We start from the raw sequence: 25,834 nt of genomic DNA, 5'->3' as shown, positions 1-25,834 counted from the left end.
CCAGGATGGGAGTTGGGCTCAGGGAGCGGTGGGTGGCTGGGGAGCTAGGCCCCCCCAGGGCCGCTCTGTTTACCCGCAGTGGCCCGCCCGCCTCTGATGCAACAGGCAGGCTCTGGTTACGTGAGGGTGGCAGCTGCAGCGGTGGGGCCGCCGGGGCAGGCAGACGGCCCCTCCTGTGCTCAGGCCCCCTCCCCCGGCCCCCTGTGCCAGCCCCTCCCATGCTCAGGCCCCCTCCCCCGGCCCCCGTGGCACCACCCCCTTACCTACTCAGGCCCCTGCCTCCGCTCCCACCACCCAGGCCAACTTTCCTGATCTGGCCAGCTCCAGGAACCATAACTGGCCCCCCTTTTGGCCTTGGTCCCTGTTCTAGTCCTAGCGCCTCCCTCACCCCACCCCCCAGGCTATATGAACCTCTGTGGAGCCCCCCTCCCCTGGAGGGCAGTCAAGTGTCAGATGAGGGGACACCCTTAGTGGCTGGAGTAGGACGGGAGAAGGTGGAGAGGGTCAGAGAGGGGACACAGGAAGGGGGCCCGGAAGATGGGGGAGCCGTCCCCTGGGGCCCCGCTTGGGACCTCTCCCAGGACATTGCTGGGGGAGGCCCTGCAGGCCCTTCAGGTGGGTGAGGGTGCTGTGGCCAGCCGGGAAGGGCCGGGTCAGGGAGCCCTGGGTGTGGCCTCGGGCGGGCGCTCCCCCCTGGTGGGCTCACCTGAACCACGGGGACAGAGCAGCCCCAGCGCAGGGCAGAGTGCTCAGGGGTCTGTGGGCCCTTCCCACCTCCTCACCCAGTGAAGTGTTTCAAGGCCCCTCCAATTTCCCCTCCTCCGGGAGGCCTTCCAGACCCCCTCATTTGGGGTCCTTCCACCCCTCCCTGCCTCAGACCCAGCCCTGACCCAGGAGGCTGGGGTGTCTATGTCTGTCCCTCAGTCCTGGGGGGCACCTTCAGTGCATTGCTGGCACCAAAGGGATGGCTCCAGACCTCCATGGGCTGAGGGAAGACACAGGGAGTGCTGGGTGTGGGCCTGGGGCGGGGCGGGTTTCTGGGGCGCGGGCTGAGCGTGCAAGACCCTGGGGAGGGCCACGCAGGCCTGAGATCTCTCCAGGACGAGGACAGCACTGCTCAGGCCACTCCTCTTGGGGCACCCTCCTAACCCTGTGCAGACGGTGGGGGAACTGGGAGGAGACCCCATCACCCGGCCACCCTCGCTCACCCTTGGCCACATGGGCGCCAGGCTCCAGCTGGCTCCCTCCTGGCTGCCTGCCCCACCCTCGCCCAAAGGCAAGTCTGTGGGCACCTGGGAGCAAAGCCCTGGCCCGGCCCAGCCTCGCCCCTGGGAAAACGGCCTGGGGGTCCCAGTGGCCTGGCCTCCTGCGCCCCCTGGCGGCCGGACATGGGGTCCTCAGGGATGGGCCGGAGCTGCCTTTCCCACGCCTCCAGCTAGATTCCCAGGGAAGTAGCCCCGCAGGCCGCGGGCCATGGGCCCACCCCCAACTAGTGTGAGCTGGCAGGGGCGCACTGACCGGCCAGGCCAGAGGCCCGTGTCCACTCGGACCTAGGGTGACCTTTCCACGTGGCCTGAGCTGGGGCGGGCAGTTCTGCTCAAGGCAGAGAGAGAACGAATCCAGGCAACTGGCACAGGGTCTCCCTGTCTCAGTCTGGAAGGATCCCCAGCTCGGGATGGGGACAGGGCCTGTGGCCTGGACGGGCAAACTGGGGAGATGGCAGTGAGAAAAGGGGTGCACAGGGCACACTCTGGCCTGCAGATACCCCCCGCCAATGTCACCAAACTGCCAGCCCAGCAAAAAGCTCCAGTATCATTAGAGCGGGTCCCAATCACTGCCGAGCAGGGGTCGGCCCACAGCAGCACCCCTTGCTGCTGATCTGGGCCAGACAAGGCCAAGGCGCCTCCGAGTCACGTCCGGAATCAGGCCAAGGAGGTGGAGTGGGTCCTCGGTGCAGCCCCCAACTCCAAGGCGCCCCTCAGCAGCTGCACAGGAACTCACACAGGACAGACACAAGCACTGTGCATGGGGTGTCGGCAGCTCCTTGAGCCACCCCCCCCACCCCCTGCAGCCTTCAGAAGCACGTGCTGCGCTTTTGCAGCAGGAGGCACAGGAAGGCCTCTGAAATCAGTCAAGGCAGCGCTGCAACAGGAGCTGCGCCTTGGGAGGGCCTGTGGGGCATAGAGCCTTCCGGCGAGCTCAGTCCCCTCTGAGTGGCGGCCAGCGATTTCACCCCCCTCGCTTGCTGCGAGCAACCCCAAACAAGCCCCTGTCCCACCACCAGCGGAGGGAGGAAGGCCAAACCCACTGTTACTTTGTGAAGCTTCTTTTGCTTTTGACAATTCTCACACCTTAGTTACTAGACTTAGCCACGTGAGCTTATTTTCCTTTTGAAGTGCTGGGTCAGGGGCAGGGAACAAGCCAGCAGGACCCAAACAGGAGCCAGACACAGCCGGGGGATGTATGGCTTTCAGCGCATGGACATGGGTGTGCGAATGTGCATTTATTAAGTTGTAACAAGGAAAAAAAGAACACTTCTCCCTGGTGACCTCGTTCTAGGCTTTCCGTCCTCAGTCCACCAGTCCTTGGCTCGAAGCCACTTCAGCTCCCAGGCCCTCAAGACATGCCATGGGGCCCCGGCCCGGCCCCTGCCCACCCGCCTCCTCGATGGCACCCTGGCACCACCATGCTGGGACCACCCCAGGCCCTTTGCACTGGCTGCTCCCTCGGCCCAGAGCTCGGACCCCTGGTGGTCTCTGCCTTTCTGCATGGGTCAGGCTGCCCCTCACACGCCCCTCCTGGCAGGCCTCTGGGCCCGGGCCTCACACCCCCGGCTCCTACTCAGTGGCACCCAGGGTGCCTGCTGGGCCCAGCCTAGCCCTGGCCGTGGGGAACCAAGCTCGGTGGCTCCAGATGCTGAAGGACGGAGCCGCCAGGCCATGCCAGGCGGAGAGAGGGTCTCCGAAGAGGAGGCGGCAGGTCCGGCGGGCCTACCTGCGGCCCTGGGCCGAGGCATGCATGTGGTCGCGGATGCTGATGGCCTGCCGGAGCAAACCCTCGACGCTGCGGAAGTGCACGCTGCTGTCCACCAGGTTCTTGACGGCGCTGAAACGGGAGGGTGGCCCGGTCGGCCGGTCAGTGCCCTGGCCTCTGCCCCGGGGGCCTGTGCCGGCCCACCGATCGTGCCCTGCGGGCAGGGGGTCCCTCGGAGCCCAGAAGGGCGGCCCACCCTGCAGCTCCGGCCCCGCCCGGGCGGTGCACAGGCCCCTTGGCCAGCGTGGGGACAGCACCCAGGATGGCAGGTGAGCCTCCATGCCACCCCAGCTCTAAGCGAGCATCTCCCTCCTGGGAGGCACCTGTGGGAGGTGCCTAGCCCCTCACAGGCGGCTTGTGCGACCCCACCAGACTGGAGCAGCCCCCGGGACGACACTCTCCACAGTGGCGGGGGCTGTGGACAGATCCTACAGGAGGTGCCCTTCCCAAAGTACCAGAAAAACCCCGACAGCGCCACGGGGCTGAAAGGGGTCAGGTGCCTCCCAGGTGCGCCAGCCGCAGTAAATCCAAAAGCATCATCTGAAAGTCCTTCCATTAAAGCCAAGGAGTTGCTCCCGTCCAGCAGCAGTCAGAGGCTGCCTGGAAGCGGCCAGGGGCGCAGGCAGCTGGGCGGCTTCCCCGTTGGGATGAAGCTCCTGCAGGCTGGCAGCTTCTGGGTGAGTCCCGGAGCCCCGGGTGTGCCCTCCGCGTGGGAGGAGCCCCTCACCTGCTCACCCTGGTACCGTGGTGGGACCCCCCCCCCGGGGAGGCCCCTGCCAGGAGAGAGGGCTCAAGCACTAGATCCTGTGACGTGAAATATCTAGGACAGGCACATTCACCAAGGCAGAAGGAATGAGAGGCTGCCAGCGCCCAGGGGAGGGGAGGATGGGGGGGTCAGTGCTGAAAGGGGGCACAATTTCTGTATGGGGGCGTGGAAGTTTGGGTATGGATAGTGGGGACGGTAGCACAATACTGAATAAAATACCGCTGAACTGTACCCTTGTAAGTGGTTAAAACGGGAAGCTTTATGACTACACCACGGTGTTAAAATAAATTGGCTGATAATCTTGCCATTGAATAGCATATCCCAACCTAGACACAATCCCAGTACATTTCACTTTATACCAACCATCAGCCTTGCTTAAAGCATCACAAACAACTAAGACAGGGTCCGCCATGGCCTAAAGGAAAGCAGGGAGAGATCCCACCCAGCTAAAGGGCACCGCCTCAGCTCAGAGGCCAGGGCAGCGTCATCCCTCTGCAGCAGACGGCGGGACACTCAGCTCAGTGGCCGTAGCCACAGGACTTTCTGCTCACACAACCCAACAGCAAAACGCAGCCCTCGGGGTCACCGAGGGAGGGTGCAGGGGCTGCCCACCCACCACCCCAATGATCCAGAGGCACCCTAAGGAAGGTGCCACACCCTGCAGCAACCAGAACAAGACCGGACAGCGAAGAGAGTCACAACCACCTGCAGGGATGCGGGCGGCAGGCAGGCAGGAGCCGGCAGGAAGAAGCACTGGCTACTGCTTCCCCCCAGGGCCCTGGAGTCTGAAATGGGGTGTACCGTGTCCCTGTCTAACCGCGGCACCTTATCTGGAAAGCAGGCTTTGTAGGCGGATGAGGTAGTACTGGAAGAGTGGGGGGCCCAATGCAGTGACGGCGTCCTTATAGGACGAGAGAAATCCAGACACACAGACCCGCAAAGGAGATGCCACATGGAGACGCCAGCAGTGGTGGGAGGGGCACAGGCACCAGCTAACGCTGCCTGGGGCCACCGGACACTGGGGGATGCGTCGGGGAGGACCACGGCCCGCGGACACCTTGGTTTTGGGCCTCCAGTCGGAGAGAGAATAAACTTCTTGTTTAAGCTGCCCCGTTTATGGTACCTTGTCACGGCAGCCACAGGAAACTAACGCGGGGTATCTCTTTCCCTCAAAGAACAAAACAACAAGAAAACCTGACTCGCTGAGAGATTCCAAAAAGAGTCGAGAGGTTATCCTGGAGGTTATTCTTACGCATTAAGTAGATATCACCTTTTTAGTTAAGGTGTAACAGAGAGGCTGGAGGGAACTGCCTGAAAATGTAGAGCTGTGTTCCAGTAGCCACGTTTCTTGAAGATGATTGTATAATGATATAGCTTTCACAATGTGACTGTGTGATTGTGAAAACCTTGTGTTTGATGCTTCTTTTATCTATCTTGTCAACAGACGAGTAGAAAACATGGAATAAAAATAAATAATAGGGGGAACAAATGTTAAAATAAATTTAGTTTGAAATGCTAGTGATGAATGAAAGGGAGGGGTAAGGGGAATAGTATGTATATATATACATATTTTTTCTGTTTTCGTTTTAATTTTCTGTTCTCTTTTTATTTCTTTTTCTGAATTGATGCAAATGTTCTAAGAAATGATCACGATGATGAATATGCAACTACGATGATATTGTGAATTACTGATTATATATGTAAACGGAATGATCATATGTTAAGAATGTTTGTGTTTCTTTCTTGTAATTTTTTTTTTAAATTTAAAAATCAATAAAATAAACAAATAAATTTAGATTAAAATGCTAGTGATCAATGAAAGGGATGGGTAGGGGGAATGTTATGTATAAATTTTTTTCTGTTTTCTTTTTATTTCTTTTTCTGAATAGATGCAAATGTTTCAAGAAATGATCATGATGATGCATATGCAACTACATGATGATAATTTGAACTACTGATTATATATGTAGAACGGAATGATCAAAAGTTAAGAATGTTTGCATTTGTTTGGTGCTTTTTGGTATTTAAAAAAATTTAAAAGAAAAGAAAACCTGACTTGGCAACTCACTAAGTTCTTGCTTTCCCAGGAAACCCGGCCTGTCCCCGAAACAAACCTGTGCAGCTCCCGTCCCTCTGACATACCCAGCACCCTGCAGTCCCCCACCTGTTAACCTCAGGTTAGAGAGGCTTAAACAGCAGAGCCGTGCTTTCCCCTCCTCGTTCCCAGTCTGTCCGCCCTGTCTGGGCTCCAGGCTGTGGACAGGAAACGCTGCCCCTCGAGGTCCTGGCTCCCTGCTCAGGCAGCACCAGCAGACAACTCAAGTCACCTCCCTGAAGCCAGATGACTTCCTCCCGTGACAGATGGGGAGGGGCTCAGCACCAGGAGGGGCCGCCCAGGGCACCCCAGAATCAGAAACAACGGTGAGAAGTTTGGCCTGGTGCCCCCCTCACCATGGCACCACTCAGAGGGGCTTAGCTGGGCAGGGCTTGCTGGGCAGATGGCTGGGTGCCCCTGGATGCCCAGGAGACTGGCCATGGAGGGGTGGCCCCAGTGCATGGTGGGGGGACCCTGGGGCTGTGTGGGGTGACCCCGGGCATGCGGTGGGGCGGGACAGAGAGGCACTCACCTGCAGGCGTACTCCACCGTGTAGATGGCTCCTTGGCTCTGCTCCTCCCACCGCTGCATGTCAGCCTGGAGGGGTCAGACGTGAGGAGAGGGGGCAGCTACTACACACCTACAGGGCCCCTCCCAGGGTCTCGGAGAGGAAGCCCCCACTGGGTTATAGCACCCAGCACCCTGCAGTCCCACACCTGTTGTCCTATAACTCCCCTTCCTTGTGGGGTCTGCAAACACCTGGCGACCACTCTCGAGGCCTTCCCTGTCCCTCGGGCCTTCACCACTGCCTCCTGCTCACCATGCAGGTCACAACTGACACAATTAACTCACCATACCTTTCTCCCAGGTCCCTGTCCCAATTTCTGTCCCAGTGGTCCCATCTGCCCACAGCTCACCACCCGCACGCATTCCTGCCCTAGGGCAGAGGTGCAGGGGTTGGGGGATGTCTGTCGCAGGGGCAGGGGGCAGGGGGTCCCACCTTGTGCTGTGCCAGCTCAGGCAGGGAGCGGCGCACGTGCTCCTGCAGCCGGTACAGGGCCACAGACGGCTCGTTGGCCAGGACATAGACGCTCTCAGTGAACTTGTCTGTGACTGGCTCCAGGTGCCATCAGGCCGCCAGGCAGGGAAGGGCAGGGGGAAAGAAGGGACAAGCCATTAGACCCCCGACTCCTCAACCTGTGAGCCCGGCCAGAGGGGACGGGAGTGACTGTGTGTCTCCCCCACAGCAGGGTCACCCATGGCCGAGGCCTTGGTCACGGCCAGGCCAAATAGCTCTTCCCGAGGGTTGCAAAAGGACATGTCCCACCTCGCGCTGGACACTGCTGGTGCCAGGTCCCCTCAGATCCCTTTTTCCCCAACAACTGCACCTGCTATGGATTGAACTGTGTCCCCAAAAAAGACACATCCATGCCCTAATACCCAGTCCAGAGGAGGTAACCCTACCTCCAAAGATACGATTAGTTACCCCACACGGGGGTAGGATGGACCCTGATACCATACAATCAGCGCCTTCATAAGAAGAAACTGGATACAGGAAGGTAAGACGGCCACATGATGGAAGCAGAGACCGAGTTATGCCACAAACCGAAGAGTGCCAGGGATTGTTGACAGGCCACTGCCAGAACCCTACAGACTCTGGAGGGCGCGCTGATTCCTGACTTTGGGCTTCTGGCTTCTAGAGCTGAGAGACAATAGATTCCTCTGGTTTTAAGCCACTCATCCTGCGTGCTTTGTTACGACAGCCCCAAGAAACTAAGTTAGCAAAAGAAACTTCTCCAGCTACTGGATCCAAAAGCACCTGGAGGCTTGCGTCCCCCAGAGAGCCCTTGGCCATGGCTGATCAGTGCAGGGGGCAGGGGAGAAGAGCCCAGTTCCCTCGCAGCAGGCCAGCTCATTCACAAACCCCACCCCCAGGTCCCCTGTTGGGTCAGGCTGAGCTCCCTCCACAAGGCTTTCCCCTGACCTGCCCTTGACCCGCCTCCTCCCCTTCCCCCGAGTGTTTTTTTTTTGAGAGATGAAATGCACAGGAATCCTCACTCCAGCAAACATCCTTTCCATCCAGCCGTCCCTCCACATCCCACTCGGTTCTGCTACAAAACAAAGCCCAAGTCCTTATCATTCTCACCACTCCACCCGCCCCTCCGACTCCCTGTCTCCTGCTTCCCCCACAGGAGCAACAGAGGGAGCTTCTAGCAAACACACCCGATAGGTCAGTCTCCCATCATTCCACCAGACAGAGAATAAAACCCACCTTCCTCCACGTGGCCCAGAAGACCTCACATGGGCTGGCCGTGGGCGACTGCCCTGGACACCTCTCTACCTGCCCCAGCCACGCTGGCTCCTGGCTGCCCGTGTCCACTCCCACACTGTCTGAAAGGACATTCTGAGATCATGGAAATGCTCTATAATCTGTGCTGCCCAACATGACAGCCACTAACCACACCTGGCTGCCAAATATACCTGCCATGTGGCCAGTGTGACTGAGGAAATCATTTTCTAATTTTAACTAATCTCACTTAAGTTAAAATGAAATAGCCACATGTGGCCAGTAGCTATTGTATTAGATAGCACAAACCAAATCAAACCCTTCTGGGTTGGTTATAGGGCCTTTGCACCTGTTTCCCTGCCGAGACACCTTCCCCAGCCCTTCCCCCACATCCCTCATTGCTCAGCTCAAATGCCACCTCCTGGGAGGGGCCCTCCCTGACCACCAGGTTCAGTCAGATCCCTCTGCCCACCTCATTCTTGACCTTGGCACCTTATTTGTTTCTTTTATAACCATTACACCTTGTCAGGTTATATGTTTTCAAAAAAAATAAGAATAAAGCTTGGGCTCATGAAGGCAGGGACTTCTCTGAATGTCAGTCTCCTACACTGTAAAATGGGAACGATAACAGCAGCCATGTCGAGGGTTGCTACAGGGATGGAGCCAAAGCTATTGCCCAGGGCAGTGACTGGGGAGGAAGAGAGCCCAGGTTGTCTGGGAGCCAGAGGGAAGCAGCACAGGAGTCTGTCCGGGATGGCTCTGCCTAGAAAGGAGAGTCTCCTTTTCCTCCTGTTGAAAATGAGCACAATAACAGCCTGCATCTCCCAGTATTGTTATGAAGGCGAGGGAATTAAAAGTACTTCTGCTTTCTAAACAATTAGCTAGGAAGATGTGAGCGGGAGGAGAAAGCCATGTAGGACCTGCAGATAGCTTATAACACCTCATATTTTGCAGCTCTGACGACTTACCGAGGTCTGATAAGCGAAGGGGACATACACAAAGGGGTAGATATATAAGTGCACGCAGCGACTACCAGGCGCTCCCCCACCGCTGCACCAGCACCAGGGCACGGAACCCTCACGACAGTCCTAGGTAGGAGGCGCCTACACTCCCCGATTCCCGGCCTCAAGGCCGAAGCGCCGCCACTTCCTACGGGTCAGGGCCCCCAGGGCAGCGCAATCTCGGCCCCACCCCCGCCGGCTCTCTCCGCGCCCTCGCCCGGGCGGGCGCCCCGACCGCCCCGTCTCAGGTTGCACCTCCAGGAGTGCCCGGCCCCACGCAGCCCCTCCGTCCTGCGCCGGCCCGGGGAGCACCTTTCTTTCCCTTGAGCTGCATCTCGGGCTCCTCCATCACGACCAAGGCCCTAGGGCACCCCCGGACCGGAACCGGAAGTCGAGGGCGGGGACGGCAGCCTCAGCCTTCCCCCTCGCAAATCGGGCGCGCGCCGCTGCAGTTCCGCGCCCTCCGCTCCTGCGTCTCCGCGGACCCGAGCGGGGGCGGGAGGGGAAAGAGACGCGCTGGCCGGCTGGCAGAGCCTCCCGAGACTCCTGGAGTGTAGGAATAAATTTAAGTTTAGCTTTTACACAAAATGGCGCGGAGTGGGGGAAACAAAACCAACTAGCCAAAAGACTGCAAAACCAGCCTGCTTGGGGAGGGAAGGAGCCTCCGACGTAAGCTTGGGAATTGGCGCCATTTCCTTATATGGGAAAAAGTGGGTAGGGCCAGGATCGCCGGAAGGCAGGGAGTGGGCGTCACGTGCGTGAGGTGGCCCTCTCCGATAGGCTGTAACCTCTAGTATCGAGCCAATGGAGAAACAGGGGCGGGGCCTGCGTGCTGGGTGTGGGGACTAAATGCTAATCTGATGCTGACGCATGCTACTGCTCTGCGGCGCGGCCACCAGCCGCATGCTTGTAGCTCTGGGTCAGCGCCCTGCAGCCCGCAGCCACCGGCACCCCGTTTCGGTTGCGCGCCCCTTCTTGCAAAATCGTGAATACATCCTTCTGTCATTTCAAAAGGGAGTGCCCGAGTTTAAAGGAAGAAGGTGGGGTGCCATCCCTGATGAATTCTGAGGATAGGGGGTGAGAGGCTCCTCTTCTCAGGAGCAATGGGAGCCTTTGGTAAAGCTGGCGGTGGGCCCATATCAGGAGGAAATTACATTTCTTTGGTAGACGCCAAAGCAGCTTGTTCTGTGAACCACATCCCAAAGGGGATGGGATTCTCCATTTGCTCCCTCACTGTTTCGGGGGTAAAAGGGGAGGGATTTAAAGTCCCCATTCTTGAACCTACTCACATCTGTTGGGAGGATAACCAAATTATAAGCCCCCTGCTGTACATCCCAGAAGCTAGGGGTGACTTGTTGGGAAGGGACCTGATAGCACACATGGGGCTGGACCTGGAGGTAAGGGATGGGCAGAGAGAAGTGGTCTTAGCCTTGCTTACCGCAGAAGATGAAAAGGACATCCAAGAAGGAGTATGGGTGCGGGAGCGAAGCGGGGGTGGGGGGGGTGGAGGTTTACAGGTTCCCCCTAGCAACATTAAAATGAAAAAAGAAGGGAACTAGGCCTCAGGTCATTTCAGAGCATTCGAGGTAATTACACGGTGATGCTTTTAGTAGGACGACTAAAATATATTCTGGATCTTGCAGATCATCTAATAGGGTGGGTGGAGGGTGTCCTCCAGCCTCAGCTACAGCATCACGACTTCCAAGATTATCCTTGAACCAACTGTTCCCAGCTATGGGTTAGTAGAAAATATCGCTTCCGACGACGGTAGCCACGTTACCTCCCGTTTGCTGCAGGATGTCATGCAAAGTTTAGGGACTGCATGGGATTCCCGCCCCCACCCCCCACGCCGTGTCCGTCGTCCTCAGGTGTGGAGGAGAGTATGAATCAGACTTTAAAGAAGCATTTTTCTAAACTAATCTTAGAAACCGGACCAAGTGTCCACCCATAGTTCTGCTAAGAATTAGAACTGCCCCTAGAAAAGAATTGGGGATCTCTCCCTACAAGGTGTAGTTTGGCTTGTTTTTCCCTAGGAAAACTAGAGTTCTCCCTTCCTTGGGTTCAAAGGACCTCTTCCTTAAGAATTATGGACTGGTTTTGCCTTCTACTCTGTCAGTCACCCTGGTTTGCTGGCCCAGGCCCAACCTCTTGAATTTGCTTTCCATCAACACCAACCAGGCAGTTGGCTCCTCATCAGATGGTGGAAAGAGTTCAAACTTCAACCGACCTGGGAAGAACCTTATGTGGACAACTGAACCGGCAGAGAAAGGCTGGACTCACTACACCCGAGTGGAAGCACCAGTACCTGAACCAGGGGATAACTATCCAACAACACAGTCCGAGTCTTAGGGAATAACTCCAACTTCGGACTCTTTAAAGGTTACTCTGTAGAGACAGTAACTGGGAAGGAAAAAGGCGAGGAGGCTTAGATTCTGTATTTTAATCTAACATAGTTAATAGTGACCCTGGTTGAGAGTCTTACCCAAGGAAGACAGATGAAGGATTTGAAGCTCAATTTAAAAATGAGAATCATTATACTCGTTATGATGTTCCAAATTCAGGATGGAGCCAGCCCCGTCGAGTTGGTGGTGAATGTCACGGAAGGTGTACAGTCCCAGGCTGTTCAGTCCGATACTTGCCAAGTCACAGACTGCAGAGGCAGCGCATCAGTGGCAGTTGAGTGGGAAGAACAACTATCTCTGCCCAGAACCAGTCAGGACTCCCAGTCCGGCTTGTCCTACCTGGAACCACGTCTGGTGGGCTACCAATACTGAGAGGGGACTGCAGCCGACGGTTGGGGTTCGCAAAAATGGCAGGATCACCAGGGTAAAATAACCTTTTACAAAGGAATTCTTCCACCACACTGCCAGGATCTGCAGTGCGACCCCATACTGATAACAATCCAAAGGGCAGACAAAAATCACCATCACCACTTGAGGTGGGAAATGCAGTTGGGGCTCAACAAGTACACCTCCCCTGATGGAGTGTATGGGTTGGAGGCGCATGTTATTGGGAGAGACCCGGTGGGAAGGCTCAGGATACACGGCCTCTCCCCAGCACCAGCAGCAGCCTCTCCAGCTGGCCCTTCAGTGCCAAGGAAGTCACTGCTGGAGGCTGGTTCCCCAATTGGCTGTGAACCCAGAGTTGTCAGGACATTCTTCCCCTTAATTCCGGCCCAGGTGGAAGTGTCACCAAGGCTTTACAAGCCTTAATGGGATTATCTGAAGAATTGGCAAAAAATTCAGGCGATGATAACCCCCTCCCACAGAGTCGTTAGAAAGCTGGTTTGGGGCATGGAAAGGGTGCATTTTAACTTCTTTAATTATCGTAGCCAGGATACTCACAGCAGTTGGGTGTTGCATCATCCGGGGTGCCCTGGGATGGACTCAAAAGTCCGCTGAGCCCGCCCTGGCTTGGCACATGCCTGCTGGGAAAGGGCCACATGCCCTGTGCCACCTCAGAGAGGGAGGGCCCCGTGGTGGAGGGTTTGGAAAAGAACTAGAACGAAAACTAAAGAGGGTTCAAAAGAAAGAGGGGGCATTTGTATGAGTAAAATTAAGTTTAGCTTTCACATAAAATGGCACAGAATGGGGTAAACGAAACTTACTGAAAAGCTTGGGGATTGGGGCCATTTCCTTATATGGGAAAAAGTAGGTAGGGCCAGGGTCGCGGGGAACGGGCCTCACGTGGGTGAGGAGGCCCTCTCCGATAGGCTGGGACCTGGAGGGCCCAGCCAATGGGGAAACAGGGGCGGGACCTGCGTGCTGGGCTTAGGGGATAAATGGTGCCCCCTTCGGCCCCACCGTCTGTTCTTGCAAGGTGGTAAATTCTTTTCTTCTCCCGGATAGGGTGAGCGTTTATTCGCTCTCAGGTGCAGCTTTCTTTCTAACATGGAGGGATGCCCAGTCAGGGAGAGGGAAAGGCCCCTTCTGTCCAGAACCCCTTTTTTACGAAGTTGGGGTTACACTCCACACTGTACCCACCTCAGGCGTCTCAACACCGTCCTCGTGCCACCCCACTGTCACCAAATCCCCAGACACACCCACAGGCCCCCAGAACCGCCGAAGGAATATTATTGTGGCAAGAGGGCGGAAATAGGGACGTTGACCCTTTAAATCCAGACGGCCCCTCCGCTGCCCCCGCCCTCCGACTGGGGAAAGCTCCGCCCGCCTACCTCAAGCCCAAGTCGAGCGGTTCCTTTGCGAAAAAGCTGTGGGCGGAGCTGACGGTGCGCGGGCGCAGGCGCAGTGACATCCTCAGAGGCCTCGGAAGCCCGGAGGACTCCCATCCGCTGTGGCGGGGGGCAAGAGCGCGCAGGCGCAGCTGTGTTCCTCCGGCCCCAGCGGAAACCGTGCCTTGTCCCCCGGGTCTTAAAGGGCCAGAAGCAGCGCCTGCGTCTGGGGCCCTTTCGCAGTTTGGGGGGGCGGGGGTACGCAGGCGCAGTGGGGGAACTCCTGGGTGGGGGGAGCCGTCGCGTATCAAGTTGCTCACTGTCCCAGCAGAGGAAGCCGGGGCGCTGAGGGTCCCGGCTTCATCCCCTTCCCCCTTCATCAACTGGAGAATAAAAGTTTGTGAATTGGGCCCCCAAGTTTTGGGGGACCCCGGCTTGCGGCGCGGGGGCACGGAGGAGGCTCGTGAGGAGATTGAGTGGCGCTCCTGGATCCGCTGGGAAGAGGTGGGTGGCACTGGGGCCAAGTTCATCTTTGTGCGAGCCTCACTCTTTCAGGCGACCCTCCGCCGCCCCCCAAACAACCTGGGCGAAAATTCCTGACACTGCCGGTGCAGCCGGCCTCCTACTAAAGCTTGTACCCGCGGGACTTCTTTGAAACCCGCGCTTTCAAGCCTTGCATTGTTGGGGTCCCGTGGGGGTGAGGGTGTTGGAAGAGGGGGGCTCTGCTACGTTCGGGCAAATAACCCCCCTTCACAATCCCAGGTCAGGTATACAGTGGGTGCCTACTTAAGAGCTGCTACCAATTATCGTCATCCCTCCCCTTTGAGGGGAGCTTCATCAGATTCCGCCATGGAGCCCCCCGACCCCACAGAAGACCTCAGCCTGGCCCAGCGGCCCCCCGACCCTGACGGCTCGGACACCGTGGTTCTCAGCCTCTTCCCCTGCACCCCGGAGCCTGCGACCCCTGAAGCAGACATGGGCATCCTCTCACCCCAAGGTAAGACCTCCCCACCTCTGGGCTCAGCCCTCCACCACGTGCTGGCGTGGTCACAGGACATCTGTCCTCACTTCCCACCCCTCAGTCACATCTTCCTCTCCACCCAGCCAGGCAGCCATACCTTGTTTATTTATTTTGCCGTTTGATGTGTTTTTAATTGTGGCAAAATGCAACTTTAAAAAAAATTCACTGTTTCACCTATTGACAAGTGTACGGTTCAGCGGTGAATTTAGTACAGTCACATTGTGCGACCACCACCTTTGCTTCCAGAACTTTTCCGTGATCCCCAAAAGAACCCCCGTTTCCCTTAGCTGTGACCCCCCCCCCCCCCCATTTCTCCTCCCCTAGCCCCTGGCAGACTCCATCTGCTTTCCCTCTCTGGGGAGCTGCCCATACTGGACACTTCAGATAAACGGAATGACATAAATGTCTCTGCATCCGGCTCCTTTCGCTCAGCGTGTTTGCAGGGTTCACCACACATGCTGCAGGCCTCGGGGTTTCACTCCTTCTCATGGTGGAATCACCGGCAGTTGCATGGCCACGCTACATTTCATGTGTCCAGCCGTCCACTGAGGGAAAGTCGGGCTGTTTCCTCCTTTTTTGGCCGTTGTGTATAAAGCTGCTGTGAAAGTTCGTGTAGAAATTTCACGCTGAAGTGAAGCGAGGTTAGGTGGAGGTCAGGACTCCCTAGGGAAACAGAACCAACAGGAGAGATCTGTGAATATTGTGAGATTTTAGAAAAGCATCTCACGCAGCTGTGAGAGACCGCTCTCGTAGCCGAAGATACTCCTCAGTGGAGCATAGATGTCACCAGATGCAATCACAGATGCAATCAACTGACTGATGATTTAAGTCCTCACAGGAAGTCAGGCCAGTGCTAGCCTGAAGGGACAGCTGGGGCCCCATCCTGGCCCAGCTGACACATGAACCAACAGCACAGAGGGTGTCAGACGCTCCCTTGGACACGAAACACTTTATTTCATTTCTCTTGGGTTTACACCTGGGGAGGAGTTGCTGGGACACACGGCGGCACTCTGATTTGCTGAGGAACTGAGGAGGATTTTCTGACTGGGGTCTCTGAACATCTTTTGGAATGTTCTTCCCTCCTCTCCTCCCCTCCCCTCCTGGTTTCTTCAACTCACGGAGTCCTCAGTGGGGCCCTGTTCCCAGAAGTGCTCCCTGGTCACCTTGTCTGAAACAGACTTTCCTTCTCCCACCCTTTTTGTCACCTTCCACCTGCTTTTTCTTTCTTCTGAGACCCTGAGATCTTCTTCTGTTTCTCTTTATGCGTGATGACGCCCCCACTTGCCAGCAGCATCACCTGGCAGGGAGGAGAACTGCACTCTGGGTTCCCAGGAGAAATGGGGTCTCAGGCACTGCCCTTGGTAGCCCCATACCCAGGGGAAACCAAGGGCCTTCCTCTCCCCGCAGGCAGCTCCCTGAAGCACTCCACCACCCTCACTAACAGGCAGCGGGGGAACGAGGTGTCGGCCCTGCCTGCCACCCTGGACTGTGAGTGGGGCCAAGGCTCCCTGGGGGCTAGGCAGGGTGGGGAGCACCTTTGGCTGCGGTGGGGGGCAGGGCAGGGTAAACTGAGGAACGGAGGCACAGAGCGGGTGTGGATGGGCTCTCCTCTTCTCTGGCCCCAGCCCTGTCCATCCACCAGCTCGCGGCGCAGGGGGAGCTGAGCCAGCTGAGGGAGCACCTGAGGAAAGGTGCGTGTCCATTCGCAGGGGCCCACGGGTGTCACACGCACACCTGCGCCCCTCCACACGTGTGTGTGTCTTTCCTGCCTCGGCGTCCCCCTGAGCCGCGCTGCCCCCGACCTGGCCCCCTTCCCTGGCATGGGCCCACCCCAGTGGTCCTGCCCCCTCCCCATAGGTGACAAGCTTGTCAACAAGCCGGACGAACGCGGCTTCACCCCCCTCATCTGGGCTTCAGCCTTCGGCGAGATCGAGACTGTCCGCCTGCTGCTGGAGTGGGTGCGTCCGGCCCGGGCTCACGCAGGCGGGCGGTGGGGGGGTGCCCGTCTGTGACTTGGGGCTGCAGGAGTGACCCCAGGACTCCCCGGCCCTCTGCTCGCCAGGGCGCCGACCCCCACATCCTGGCCAAGGAACGGGAGAGCGCGCTGTCACTGGCCAGCACGGGCGGCTACACCGACATCGTCGGGCTGCTCCTCGAGCGGGATGTGGATGTCAACAGCTATGACTGGGTGAGGCACCGCTGTCCACTCCCTGCCCCGTGCCCACCACAGCCTCCTGGGCTCTGCCCCTGCCTCCAGACACTTATCACACACATCCTGGGTGCCTGGGCCCTGCTCTGGGAGCTGGGAACTAGACAGATCTGTCCATGGTCCTCACAGAACTCCAGAACGAGCTGCTGAGATTTTGGGAATGTGGGCTGTTCAATAATAGAATGCTCGCCTGTCATGTGGGAGGCCAGGGTTTAATTCCTGGCCCATGCACACACACACACAAAAGATTTAGGGAATGGCACTGTGATGGCAGGCGCACAGACAACTTGAGGGGCCAAGAGGAAGCCTATCCAGTGGAGCAGTGGAGGGAGGTCGGGAGGGCTTTCTGGAGGAAGGGGTGTTTAAGTTCAGGCCAGAAGAGAACAGAGGAAGGAACCACAGAGCTCAGAGTCCAGAGACTGGGACATCCTGAGAACTGGGGAAAGGATAGAGCACTGGCTTCCCCATCCCTACCCCCCACAGAACGGAGGGACGCCACTGCTCTACGCGGTGCGGGGGAACCACGTGAAGTGCGTTGAGGCCCTGCTGGGTGAGTGGGGGCCGGCAGCGGGAGGACAGACTGTTCTGAGCATGGCTTGATCGTCTCTTAGGACGGGGCACCACCCCCTGCTTTTCTCCAGGCTGATGTGGGGAGATCGCAGGGGTCGTACAAGGCCTGGGTCTGGGTCCAGCTGAGTGCTAAAGCACTCACCGTGGGGCCCGGGCAACCCCGGAGATGAGGAGTCCCTCCATCTTGGTGGGGGGATTACTGGACCTGCAGAGCCCCCATGTGCAGGCCCCACTCAGCACCTGCTCCTCTCCGCAGCCCGAGGAGCTGATCTCACCACAGAGGCCGACTCTGGCTACACCCCCATGGACCTCGCCGTGGCCCTGGGCTACCGGAAAGGTTGGCCTGAGAGGGCTGGGGCAGGGATGGGACACCCCCCTGTGCGTGCCCAGAGGAGACCCTGACCCAGCCTGGGGGACAGGTGGGGACCGGGGAGGCTTCCCCAGGATGGAGGTGGAAGATTGGAGGCAGGAGGGAAGGTGTGGGCCCAGCAGGAGGAACAGCGTGTGCTACGGCCTGGCAGGCGAGGACGCCAAGGAGGGGGGCCAGTCCTCAGCCAGACTCTCTCCTGGAGCCCTGGGGACCCCTGGTAGCAGGTGGGCCCCAGGTTGAGTGCCCACTCACAGTGGGATCCCGGGTGCCCCAGCTATAAAATGGGGGATACCTGAGGAGAGTCATGGCTCAGGAAATAGCCCTTTCCTTCTTTCAGGGAGGTTTAGCCCATTTAGGACAGAAACTGTTCCTCCAAGCCCCTCTCATTTTTATCATAAAATGCCCAACTCTGGTTAACTTTGGGAAGAGATATTTTCTCACAATTCTGAAAAGCCTCAAAAACTGTATTTTTATAAACTTTCGGGAAGACATGTCTCCTTGGCCTTCCCAGCCATGCTTGAAGAGGGCTCCTCTATCACTGGTCTATAAAGTAGGTGCTCTGTCCAGGTCTTGGGGCTGGGAGACCTCAGGCCCCCACGGGCAGAGCAGGGAGTGGCAGGGCCCGAGTTCACACCCACCCGTCCCATCGCAGTACAACAGGCCATCGAGAACCACATCCTCAAACTGTTCCAGAGCAGCCTCATGCCCGCCGACCCCGAGTAAAGGCCACTGGCTGGGGACGCAGCCACTCAGGGAACCAAAGGGTCAACCCAGGACCAGGAGAACCAGAATGGGGTGCAAAGCTGGCCCCTACTTCCTGACAGTGGGGAGAGGCTCAGGACAGAACTGGGGGGAAGGAGGGTACTTCCCGAGAAGAACCAATAAACCCTCTCGTGCAGAACTTAAACGGCTTGGCTGTGATTTCCCTGAGGGCTGCCTGGAGGCGGTGGCTGGCTGGGAAGCCTCATACCTTCTCCCCTAGCACCCGCAGGTGGTAGATGACCACACGGCCAAAAAAGTCAGTGGTGTCCTCAAACGTCACCTTCAGCCAGTCCACCTCAGCAGCGGGCACGGGGAAAATGTGAGCATGAAGTAGTCAAGGGCAATGCACAGCCACCCAGTTTCCCGCCCAGCTGCCCCTGGCCCGTCCAGACGTGGGTTAGAGCCCCAGCTCAGACACCACCAGCCCCAAGAGATGGAGGAAGAAGAGGAGGCCCAGAGACGCCACTGTTCAAGGGCAATGGCAAGGACTCCCACCGGGGCCCTGGGCTTTCAGAGGCCAAGGCCAAGGCAGGATATTTGGAGGGAGTTGTTGTCCTCGGGGTAGAAATCCACAACCTTATGCAGCGCCTCGGTCCCCTGTGAAGCTGCAGCAGAGAAAGGGGCAGTCAGTGAGGCTGGAAGACCTCTCCAGCACCCACCTCCAGCCCCTCACACCCTCCCGGCACCTTCCAGGCGGCCACGGCGACTCGAGAAGCCCCCTTGGAACTGGATTTGTAGCTGGGAGACACGCACGCGCTGCGGGAACTCAAGCATTACCCACTGGGAGGGGCCCTGGAAGCAGAGGGGGAAACTGAGGCTCACGCTCAAGTCAGGCTCAGAGCCTGCCAGAGCCAGACCCATGTCTCTCCACGAGGCAGGCCGCAGGGGAGGGATTCACCCCGACGCTCCTGAAGCACCTTGGACCCCGCATCTCACGCAGGCTGGGGTGGAAGGTCCAAGACCCTCACCTGGTCCGAATTCCAGCAGGTCTCCTCATCCTGGTCGAACATGTGCTTTTTCCCAAATTGCCGAGTGTTGCGATTGAGCACCGAACTCACCCTGGTGGCACGAAGGGAAAAAGGGGGCTGAGCCCGGCCTCGGAGGGGCCGTCCCCACCGGGTCCGCGCTCCCTAGCCCCCATCCCCGTCCACCTGGGCGCTCGACCAGCTGTCGCTGGGGTCTCCTGCTCACCTACTCACAGTCTCCGCACAAACCAAAGAATGGGTCATCTCGGCTCTCCACGCCGCGCGGGGCTCGAATCCCGGCTCCGCCGCCTCGGCCCCGCCTCTGTCCCTGAGCGCCCCCACCCGCAACCGGGGACGAGAAGCCGCTCCCGTCCCGCTCCAGCCCTAAATGTCGCCCTTATCAGTCCTCTGCCAGGAAAACGGGGGCTCAAGGAAGCTGTAGGTGCCCGGGGGGCAAGAGGAGAATGCTTCCTGCGGGTCGCGGGGCGACCGCCCGGCCCTCAGAGTCTCGGAAACCCGGGCCGGGAACCGGGGCAGGAACCCGGAGCCACGTGGGCGCGGCGCAGGCGCAGTGGGGCACGCGGCCACGCCCAGCCGCCGCTCCCGGGGACGGAACCCACTGTGGCCCCGCCCCCAGGGTCTGCCTCTTAAAGGGACCGAGTGCAAGGATCAGCTTAACCGGGAGGTGGGCGCCGAAAGCGATTGAGCACCAACGGCGTGCGGGGTTCTGTCTCTTAGTGCCCGCGGGTACAGAGCACCGGTTTTGGAGTCCGAGAGGCCTTCTAAAAAAAGTTCACCAAATCCATTTCCTGGTCGCTAAAGCAGCCTGAGAACTTCTGCACTCTCTGCCTTGCAAAGGCCAAAGGAACAACTGAGAAAGGGGGAGAAGGTCCTCGCTGGGACACAGAGGGCTGGCCTCCTTTTCTGTCTTCCCTTTTCTGGGACATCAAGAAAGGGCATGTGAGATGGGTTTTGAAGGATGAACAGGAGTTAGCCAAGCCAGGTCACAAAAGGCCTGAAATACCAAGCAAAATGTTTGGTTTATTGATACACTGAACACCTCCTGCCACCCGCTGTACTCAGTCCAGTAGGGTGAAGCTGGGGACAGTGAAAGGCTTCACCTTCAGCCCCTGTGCCCGAGGAGCCCCCCACTCTGGGGAAGGCCAGGCAGGACAGAGACATTCCCAGGTTCATGGGGTTAGGGTTGGATGAGATGGGGCTGGGGAGCAGGGCTCTTCCTGGAAAGAAGGCTTCCTGGAAGAGGGGTTCTTGCATTTGCACCTTAGGGGGTTCCCCAGGGTCAGATAGTCAGGGGCAGGGGGTGTCCCAGGCAGGAAGGAGAGTCCAGGCAAACACCGCTTGGGTGGAAGACCATGAATTTAAATAAAATATGTGGAATCAGATCCTGCTGGGCCCCAAGGAGCCATGGAAGGTGTTTGAGAAAGGGTGGGGACACCCTCAGTTGTGCATGAACGGGGTGCTTCAAGACAGAGTAGCTGCTGGCCGGAGCTGGCAGTTCCTGGCCCCAGCTGAATGGTCAGGAGTCCAGCTCCTTCCTTCAATGACTGGGGCAACTTCCCCAAGCCACCCCACGATGGGGGGCAAGCTGGCCAGGAAACTGGGTCAGCAGAGGTGGGGTCCACCCCATGCAGCCCCTGCCTGCCGGGCACCCTGCCTCCAAGCATGAGCTGGAGTCATCCAGCTCTGCAAACCGCCCCTGCCCCCACCCCTCTGAGAGGCAGCCAGGAAGGCCTAGGTCTGGCTAAAATCCTGGCTTGGCCATCCTCTGGCTGTGCAACCTCAGACTAGCATCTTGACCTCTCTGAGCCTCGGCTTCCCCAGCTGTGAAATGAAGGAGGGGGCTTTCTCATTGCAGCACGGTTGGAGGATTCAATGGCTTTTCAGGTTAACCCAAAATAATAGTGGCTGACAGTTGCCAAAAGCCCTCTCTGTGTCTGACCCCAAGCCAAATTTTATTTCCATCCACTGGCTTGCTAAACCTGCCGTCACCTGTCCCATCATCCCCCAGCTGAGGACATAGGGCACGACAACCTGGCCTGGTCCCCCAGCAAGGTTATACACCACTGCCACCCCCAGCCCTCCTACCACACCCAATCTTGGCAAGGGGCCACCTTGCCCACTGGAATGGGGCCAGCTCTGTGCCCCCACCCTCCTCCTCACCCCACCGGTATGAAAGAACCTCCTGTTTCTCCAGGGAATTAGCAGCAGCTCCAGGCTCCCAGCAAGTCTGCCAAAAGCAGTCCATTCATTTCCCTGGGAGGTGGAGAGGCCAAGCACACCCTCCCTTCCCCCACCCTAGGGACCGGGCAAGGCAACTCCAGCAGGACCAGGACTGGCTCCTTTGGTTGGCTGGGGGAAACTGAGGCACAGAGACATGAAATCACTTGGCCAAGGTCACTCAGGGCAACTGGATGTCCCTCGAATGAACTGAGTTCTGCATTTTTCAAGGGAGGAAATTGAGGCTCAGAGAGGGACAGGACTGGCTGATGTCACCAACAAGTCTGGGGCAATGAGGACGCTGTGTCAGCTGTTTCACCATGCTGAAAATGGGTCCCACCACCCCATAATCTGTCATCCAGGATAGGGCAAGTAAAGGCCCCCAGGGTGGCTCCGAGGCTCAGCTTCCCCTTTGGGGAATGGGTGCAGTGGGTGCCCTGGTGCCAATCTGACGAGCCTACAGGAGGCCCCAGGGCAGCAGCAGGGATGGGGGGTACTGGGTCACACAGGCCAGGAGCCCCCTGAGTGGACAGGGCTGGGGTCTGCCCGGGTCTGGCGGGGCCCGGTGCAGAGGAGATGGGCCCTGACTCCGTGCCAGCTGGGGCTGTCGGCTGGCTGGGTTCCAGCCTGGCTGTGCTGTGTGAGTGCAGGGGACAGGGGCTGCGAGGCGCACCAGAGGGTGTGAGCAGGCAGGAGCACCTGTGACTGCGCGTGTGTGATGGGGGCCAGGCTGGGTGTGCTGTGAGCTATAGTCAAGGCTTGAGTGTGCTTGGGTGTGAAGCAGTGTGTGTGGCTGGATGTGAAGTGGTGTGCAAGGCTGGGTGAGATACCGCTGTGTGGCTGGATGTGAAAAGGTGTGCAGGTGGGTGTCAGTGGCCGTGCCTGGGCCATCGGGCCAGGTCTGCCTATGCACTCTCGTTGCTGGGTGTCAGGGGATCCTGACTCTGCCCTCATTTCCTGGAGGTGTGTTTGTGTCCCCGGCGGGTGTGAGGAGGCCATGCTGCAGGTGGTGTGAGCAGGCGTATGTGAGTGTGAAGGCTCCCAGGAGCGGCTTGGCTGGGAGTCTAGTTGTGCAAGAAATGCAATGCATGTGTGCCCGGAGTGTGATCGATGATGTGGTGTGGGGTGGGTGTGAAGTGTCTAGGGGCCACCGGTTACCTTTGGGGTGCTCAGAGGCATTTGGGGGGACCCCATCCACCCCAAGCCCCAGCATTCCCTGGGGGTCCAGGCCCTGCTCTGGTCACCGGCCCTCCCCCTCCCACTTAGCCCTTGTCTGGGAACCAAAGTAGGGGTGGGGAGCAGAGAAGGGACCGAGGGCCGGAGGGGCCTGGCCAGTCCCCGCACATCCTATAAATAGCCCTTTGAGCCCAGCAGATTCCCAGGCGGGCCCCCTCCATTGAAGGCCCCGGCAACAGCCAGCCCGGGCCCCCCGCCAGCCCCTCGGAGCTCAGCCCTGGCGCCAGCCCTAAGGGGAGGGGGCCGGGGGTTCAGCGGGTTCTGCAGCTCCTGACTCAGGCTCCCATCCACCCCTACTTGGGCTGTGCAACCCCAGGTCAATAATGCCCACAGCCTCAGTTTCCCCAGCTGGAAAATGGGTGGCATCATGAGAGCAGCCCCCCCCCCCACCACCACCATCCCAGATCTTTATTTTGCATTTCATCCTCCCAGCTGCCGTGTGAGGTGAAGATTGTTAATTATCTGCATTTTAGGCAGGGAAACTGAGGCATGGAGAGATAGGATGGCTCACCCAGAGGCACACGGGACTTGGGAGGCCTGAGAGGCATGCACAGACTCATGGGGTGGCCTCACATGGGGTGCTACACATTTCCTCCCTCCATCCTTCCTTCATTCCCACCACATTGACTGTCCCGGTCTGTGACCCCCTGCCCCCCAGCAGCCTGAGACCCACCCTCAGAGACACACGGACATGCACAGATTCATAGCCCCGGGGAGATTGGGAGGCTCACTCAAATCCCCAGCCTAGTCTCTGGACTGAGCAGCGGAGACCTTGGGACAGAGGGGGCCAGGAGCCCAGGGCCCGTGTTGGCTGACCCCTCTCAGCTTTTCTTATTTGCATGTTTTTTTTTTTCTTGTGGCAAAATACACACAGCATAAAGTACCATTTTGACCTTTTTTTAAATGGACAATTCAGGGGCAGTTGGTACCCTCCCCCCATGTTGTATAAGCACCACCTCTATCTAGTTCCAGAATTTTCTCATCACTCCCAAAAGAAATCCCACCCCTGTTCTGTCTGGCACCCCCGGGGCTGCTTTCTGTCCTTGTGGGTTTGTCTGATCTGGGCATTTCTCACGCATGGAACCCGACAGCATGTGGCCTTTAGTGCGTGGCTCCTCTCTCAGCCTCACATCTTCCAGTTTCATCCTTGGTGTCACGTGAATGATAACTTCATTCCTTTTTAGGGCCGAATAATACTTCGCAGGGAGGCTCTTGTTTGCCAAGCTCGGGCTCTCCCCGCAAGGACGCACGCACGCACGGCGCAGCCCAAAGCAACACTATTTCTGCGCCAGTAACACGCACAGGTGCTCCCAGGGCTACCGGATGAATGAAGGAACGAATGAATGAACAAACGAACGAATGCACGTTGCGTTCTGGCTGTGGCTGGTGAAGCCGCTGGGGCTGCGCGCTGCCCGAGCCCCGCGCGTCTCTAGCAGCCGCGACCTCAACGTCGGTCCCAGCCCCCGCGCCAGCCACAGATGGCACTTGTGGCCCCAACTCCTCGGAGCGTGGGCCCTGGAGCCTCAGGCAGGCTGGGGTTCGAGTCCCAGCTCTGCCGCTCCCCTCCGCGTGACCTTGAGAAGCCCCGCGCCCCCGCAGGGCTCAGTTTCCCCACCTGTGGAATAGGGTTGGCCCGTTGCACCCCGGGTCCCGCCGGGACCGATCACGGCGGGTCCCGGCGCGCAGTGGATGGGGACCAGTCAGGCGCCGTCCGCGCCGGGTGAGCTTAGTGGCCCAGGCGAGGCGGGGGGGGGGGGGGGGGGAGGAGGGTTGAAGTTGGGGGGGGGGCGTCGGTCGCGCAGCCGGAGGCTCGGGGCTGGCGGGGCGCATGCGCAGAGCAGCCCCGCGGCCCCTTTATAAGCGGCCGAGGCGGCGCCGGGGCGAGCTGAGCGCGGGGTGCGGGGCGGGACCCGCGCGGCACGAGCTGAGCCCGAGCGTCCTTTGTGCCCCGCGGCCGCCCCGGGATGCGGTCGAGCTAGGAGCCAGGTGGGGCGCCCGGCGCGGGGAGGGGCCTGGGATCGAAGCGAAAGCCCCAGAGTGGGGAGGGGAGCCCCGGGGTCGGGAGGGCGCGCGAGCCGGAGGGGCTTGGGGACCTCGGGGGACAGGGATTTGGGAAAAGGGGGCGGGCGGATGCCGAGACGGGCCCAGGCTGGGGAGCGATTCGGGTTAGGGTGACATCTCAGGATTGGGGGGGGTCCTGGGAACGAGGGTTGGGGGAGGGGCGTCCGAGTTTGGAGAGAAGAGGCGGACACCCCGATGCTGGATGGGGGATCCCGGAAGAGAGCACCCCCATGTCTGAGCCCAGACGCCCCAAGATTTTAAGTGGGGATTCCCAATTTGCCGGTGAATGGAGGATGGGGCAGGGCTGCGGAGAAGAGGGGCCCCCGAACCAACCTGAGGACATGGCAGGGGTCTGCACTGAGGCTGGACAGAAGACCCCTCGGCAAGGGGCAGGGCACTCCGCGGTCTCCCAGCCCTTTGGGGCTGACTCCTGTGGCCCCATATTGACACAGAGAAGAGGCTCCTGGGCTCCCATCCTGAGGATTCCTCGTTCTCCCCTCAGACCTGGACTTGGGGTGTTGCCCCTTCCCTCCAGGAGCACGCTGGGTCTTCCAGCCGAATACAGGGAGAAGGACCCCGGTTCTGGATCCCCGAGACCCATGAGTGCCACTCAGCACCTCCTCATCTGCCTAGACCCTTTCCTCTCTCCTCAGTCCCGTCTGTCCACATATACATGGGTGGTGGTGGCAGGTGTTGGCTAGGTTCGGGGAGGGGGGGCTAGGACCCTAAGACCAGCCTGGGCAGGAGAGACCCCCGGCCCCCTACCCCGGGTGCCCAGGGCTTTGTTCCCCTGGTAGCGTTGCAGGGAGCCAGCCAGGCCGGGTGAGGGCTGGCACCGGGGCGTGGGGGGCAGGGAGGCGGCGGGGAGGCACGGGACCCACTGGCTAGGGGACAGCCCCAAATGGAAGGTGTCCCCCAGGAGCTGGGGGCTTTGTGTGTGCGTTGGCCAGCGGGAGGGGCGGGGGCGGAGGGGGGGTCCTGGACCCTCTGTGAGCAGAGGGGACTGCAGCCGTGTCTTTGTCAGGAAACTTGTACTGGGGGCCCCATCG

General features: G+C 59.0%; 3 protein-coding genes across 4 annotated transcripts; 1 reads left to right on the top strand and 2 right to left on the bottom strand.

The window, feature by feature from the left end:
• Window positions 1–2,488: 2,488 nt before the first annotated feature.
• On the bottom strand, window positions 2,489–9,604 carry BORCS8 (BLOC-1 related complex subunit 8). 2 transcript variants are annotated; one of them, XM_077122069.1, is made up of 4 exons: window positions 9,495–9,604; window positions 6,895–7,007; window positions 6,427–6,491; window positions 2,489–3,105 (listed from the first exon to the last, which is right to left on the bottom strand). In XM_077122069.1, the coding sequence occupies exons 1-4, from the start codon at window positions 9,529–9,531 to the stop codon at window positions 2,991–2,993; spliced, it is 330 nt and encodes a 109-aa protein (XP_076978184.1). In that variant the 5' UTR covers window positions 9,532–9,604; the 3' UTR covers window positions 2,489–2,990. The 2 variants fall into 2 exon arrangements, with proteins under 2 accessions (XP_076978184.1, XP_076978183.1); XM_077122068.1 differs by lacking the exon at window positions 2,489–3,105 and adding an exon at window positions 3,153–6,091.
• A 3,785-nt stretch (window positions 9,605–13,389) lies between these two features.
• RFXANK (regulatory factor X associated ankyrin containing protein) lies at window positions 13,390–18,430 on the top strand. The gene is made up of 9 exons (XM_077122066.1): window positions 13,390–13,857; window positions 14,116–14,350; window positions 15,782–15,862; window positions 16,000–16,065; window positions 16,232–16,332; window positions 16,437–16,562; window positions 17,067–17,133; window positions 17,410–17,490; window positions 18,176–18,430. Exons 2-9 carry the CDS (start codon window positions 14,203–14,205, stop codon window positions 18,244–18,246), a joined length of 741 nt encoding a protein of 246 aa, XP_076978181.1. The 5' UTR covers window positions 13,390–13,857; window positions 14,116–14,202; the 3' UTR covers window positions 18,247–18,430.
• On the bottom strand, window positions 14,462–19,806 carry NR2C2AP (nuclear receptor 2C2 associated protein). Its single transcript, XM_077122067.1, has 6 exons — window positions 19,477–19,806; window positions 19,254–19,344; window positions 18,972–19,077; window positions 18,823–18,890; window positions 18,494–18,604; window positions 14,462–15,037 (listed from the first exon to the last, which is right to left on the bottom strand). The coding sequence occupies exons 1-6, from the start codon at window positions 19,512–19,514 to the stop codon at window positions 15,017–15,019; spliced, it is 435 nt and encodes a 144-aa protein (XP_076978182.1). The 5' UTR covers window positions 19,515–19,806; the 3' UTR covers window positions 14,462–15,016.
• Window positions 19,807–25,834: the final 6,028 nt, after the last annotated feature.

The sequence above is a fragment of the Tamandua tetradactyla genome, chromosome 11 (assembly GCF_023851605.1).
Source record: "Tamandua tetradactyla isolate mTamTet1 chromosome 11, mTamTet1.pri, whole genome shotgun sequence".
Lineage (NCBI taxonomy): Eukaryota > Metazoa > Chordata > Mammalia > Pilosa > Myrmecophagidae > Tamandua > Tamandua tetradactyla.
Note: the sequence above shows the minus strand (reverse complement) of the source record. Positions and strands in the feature narration are given on the sequence as shown.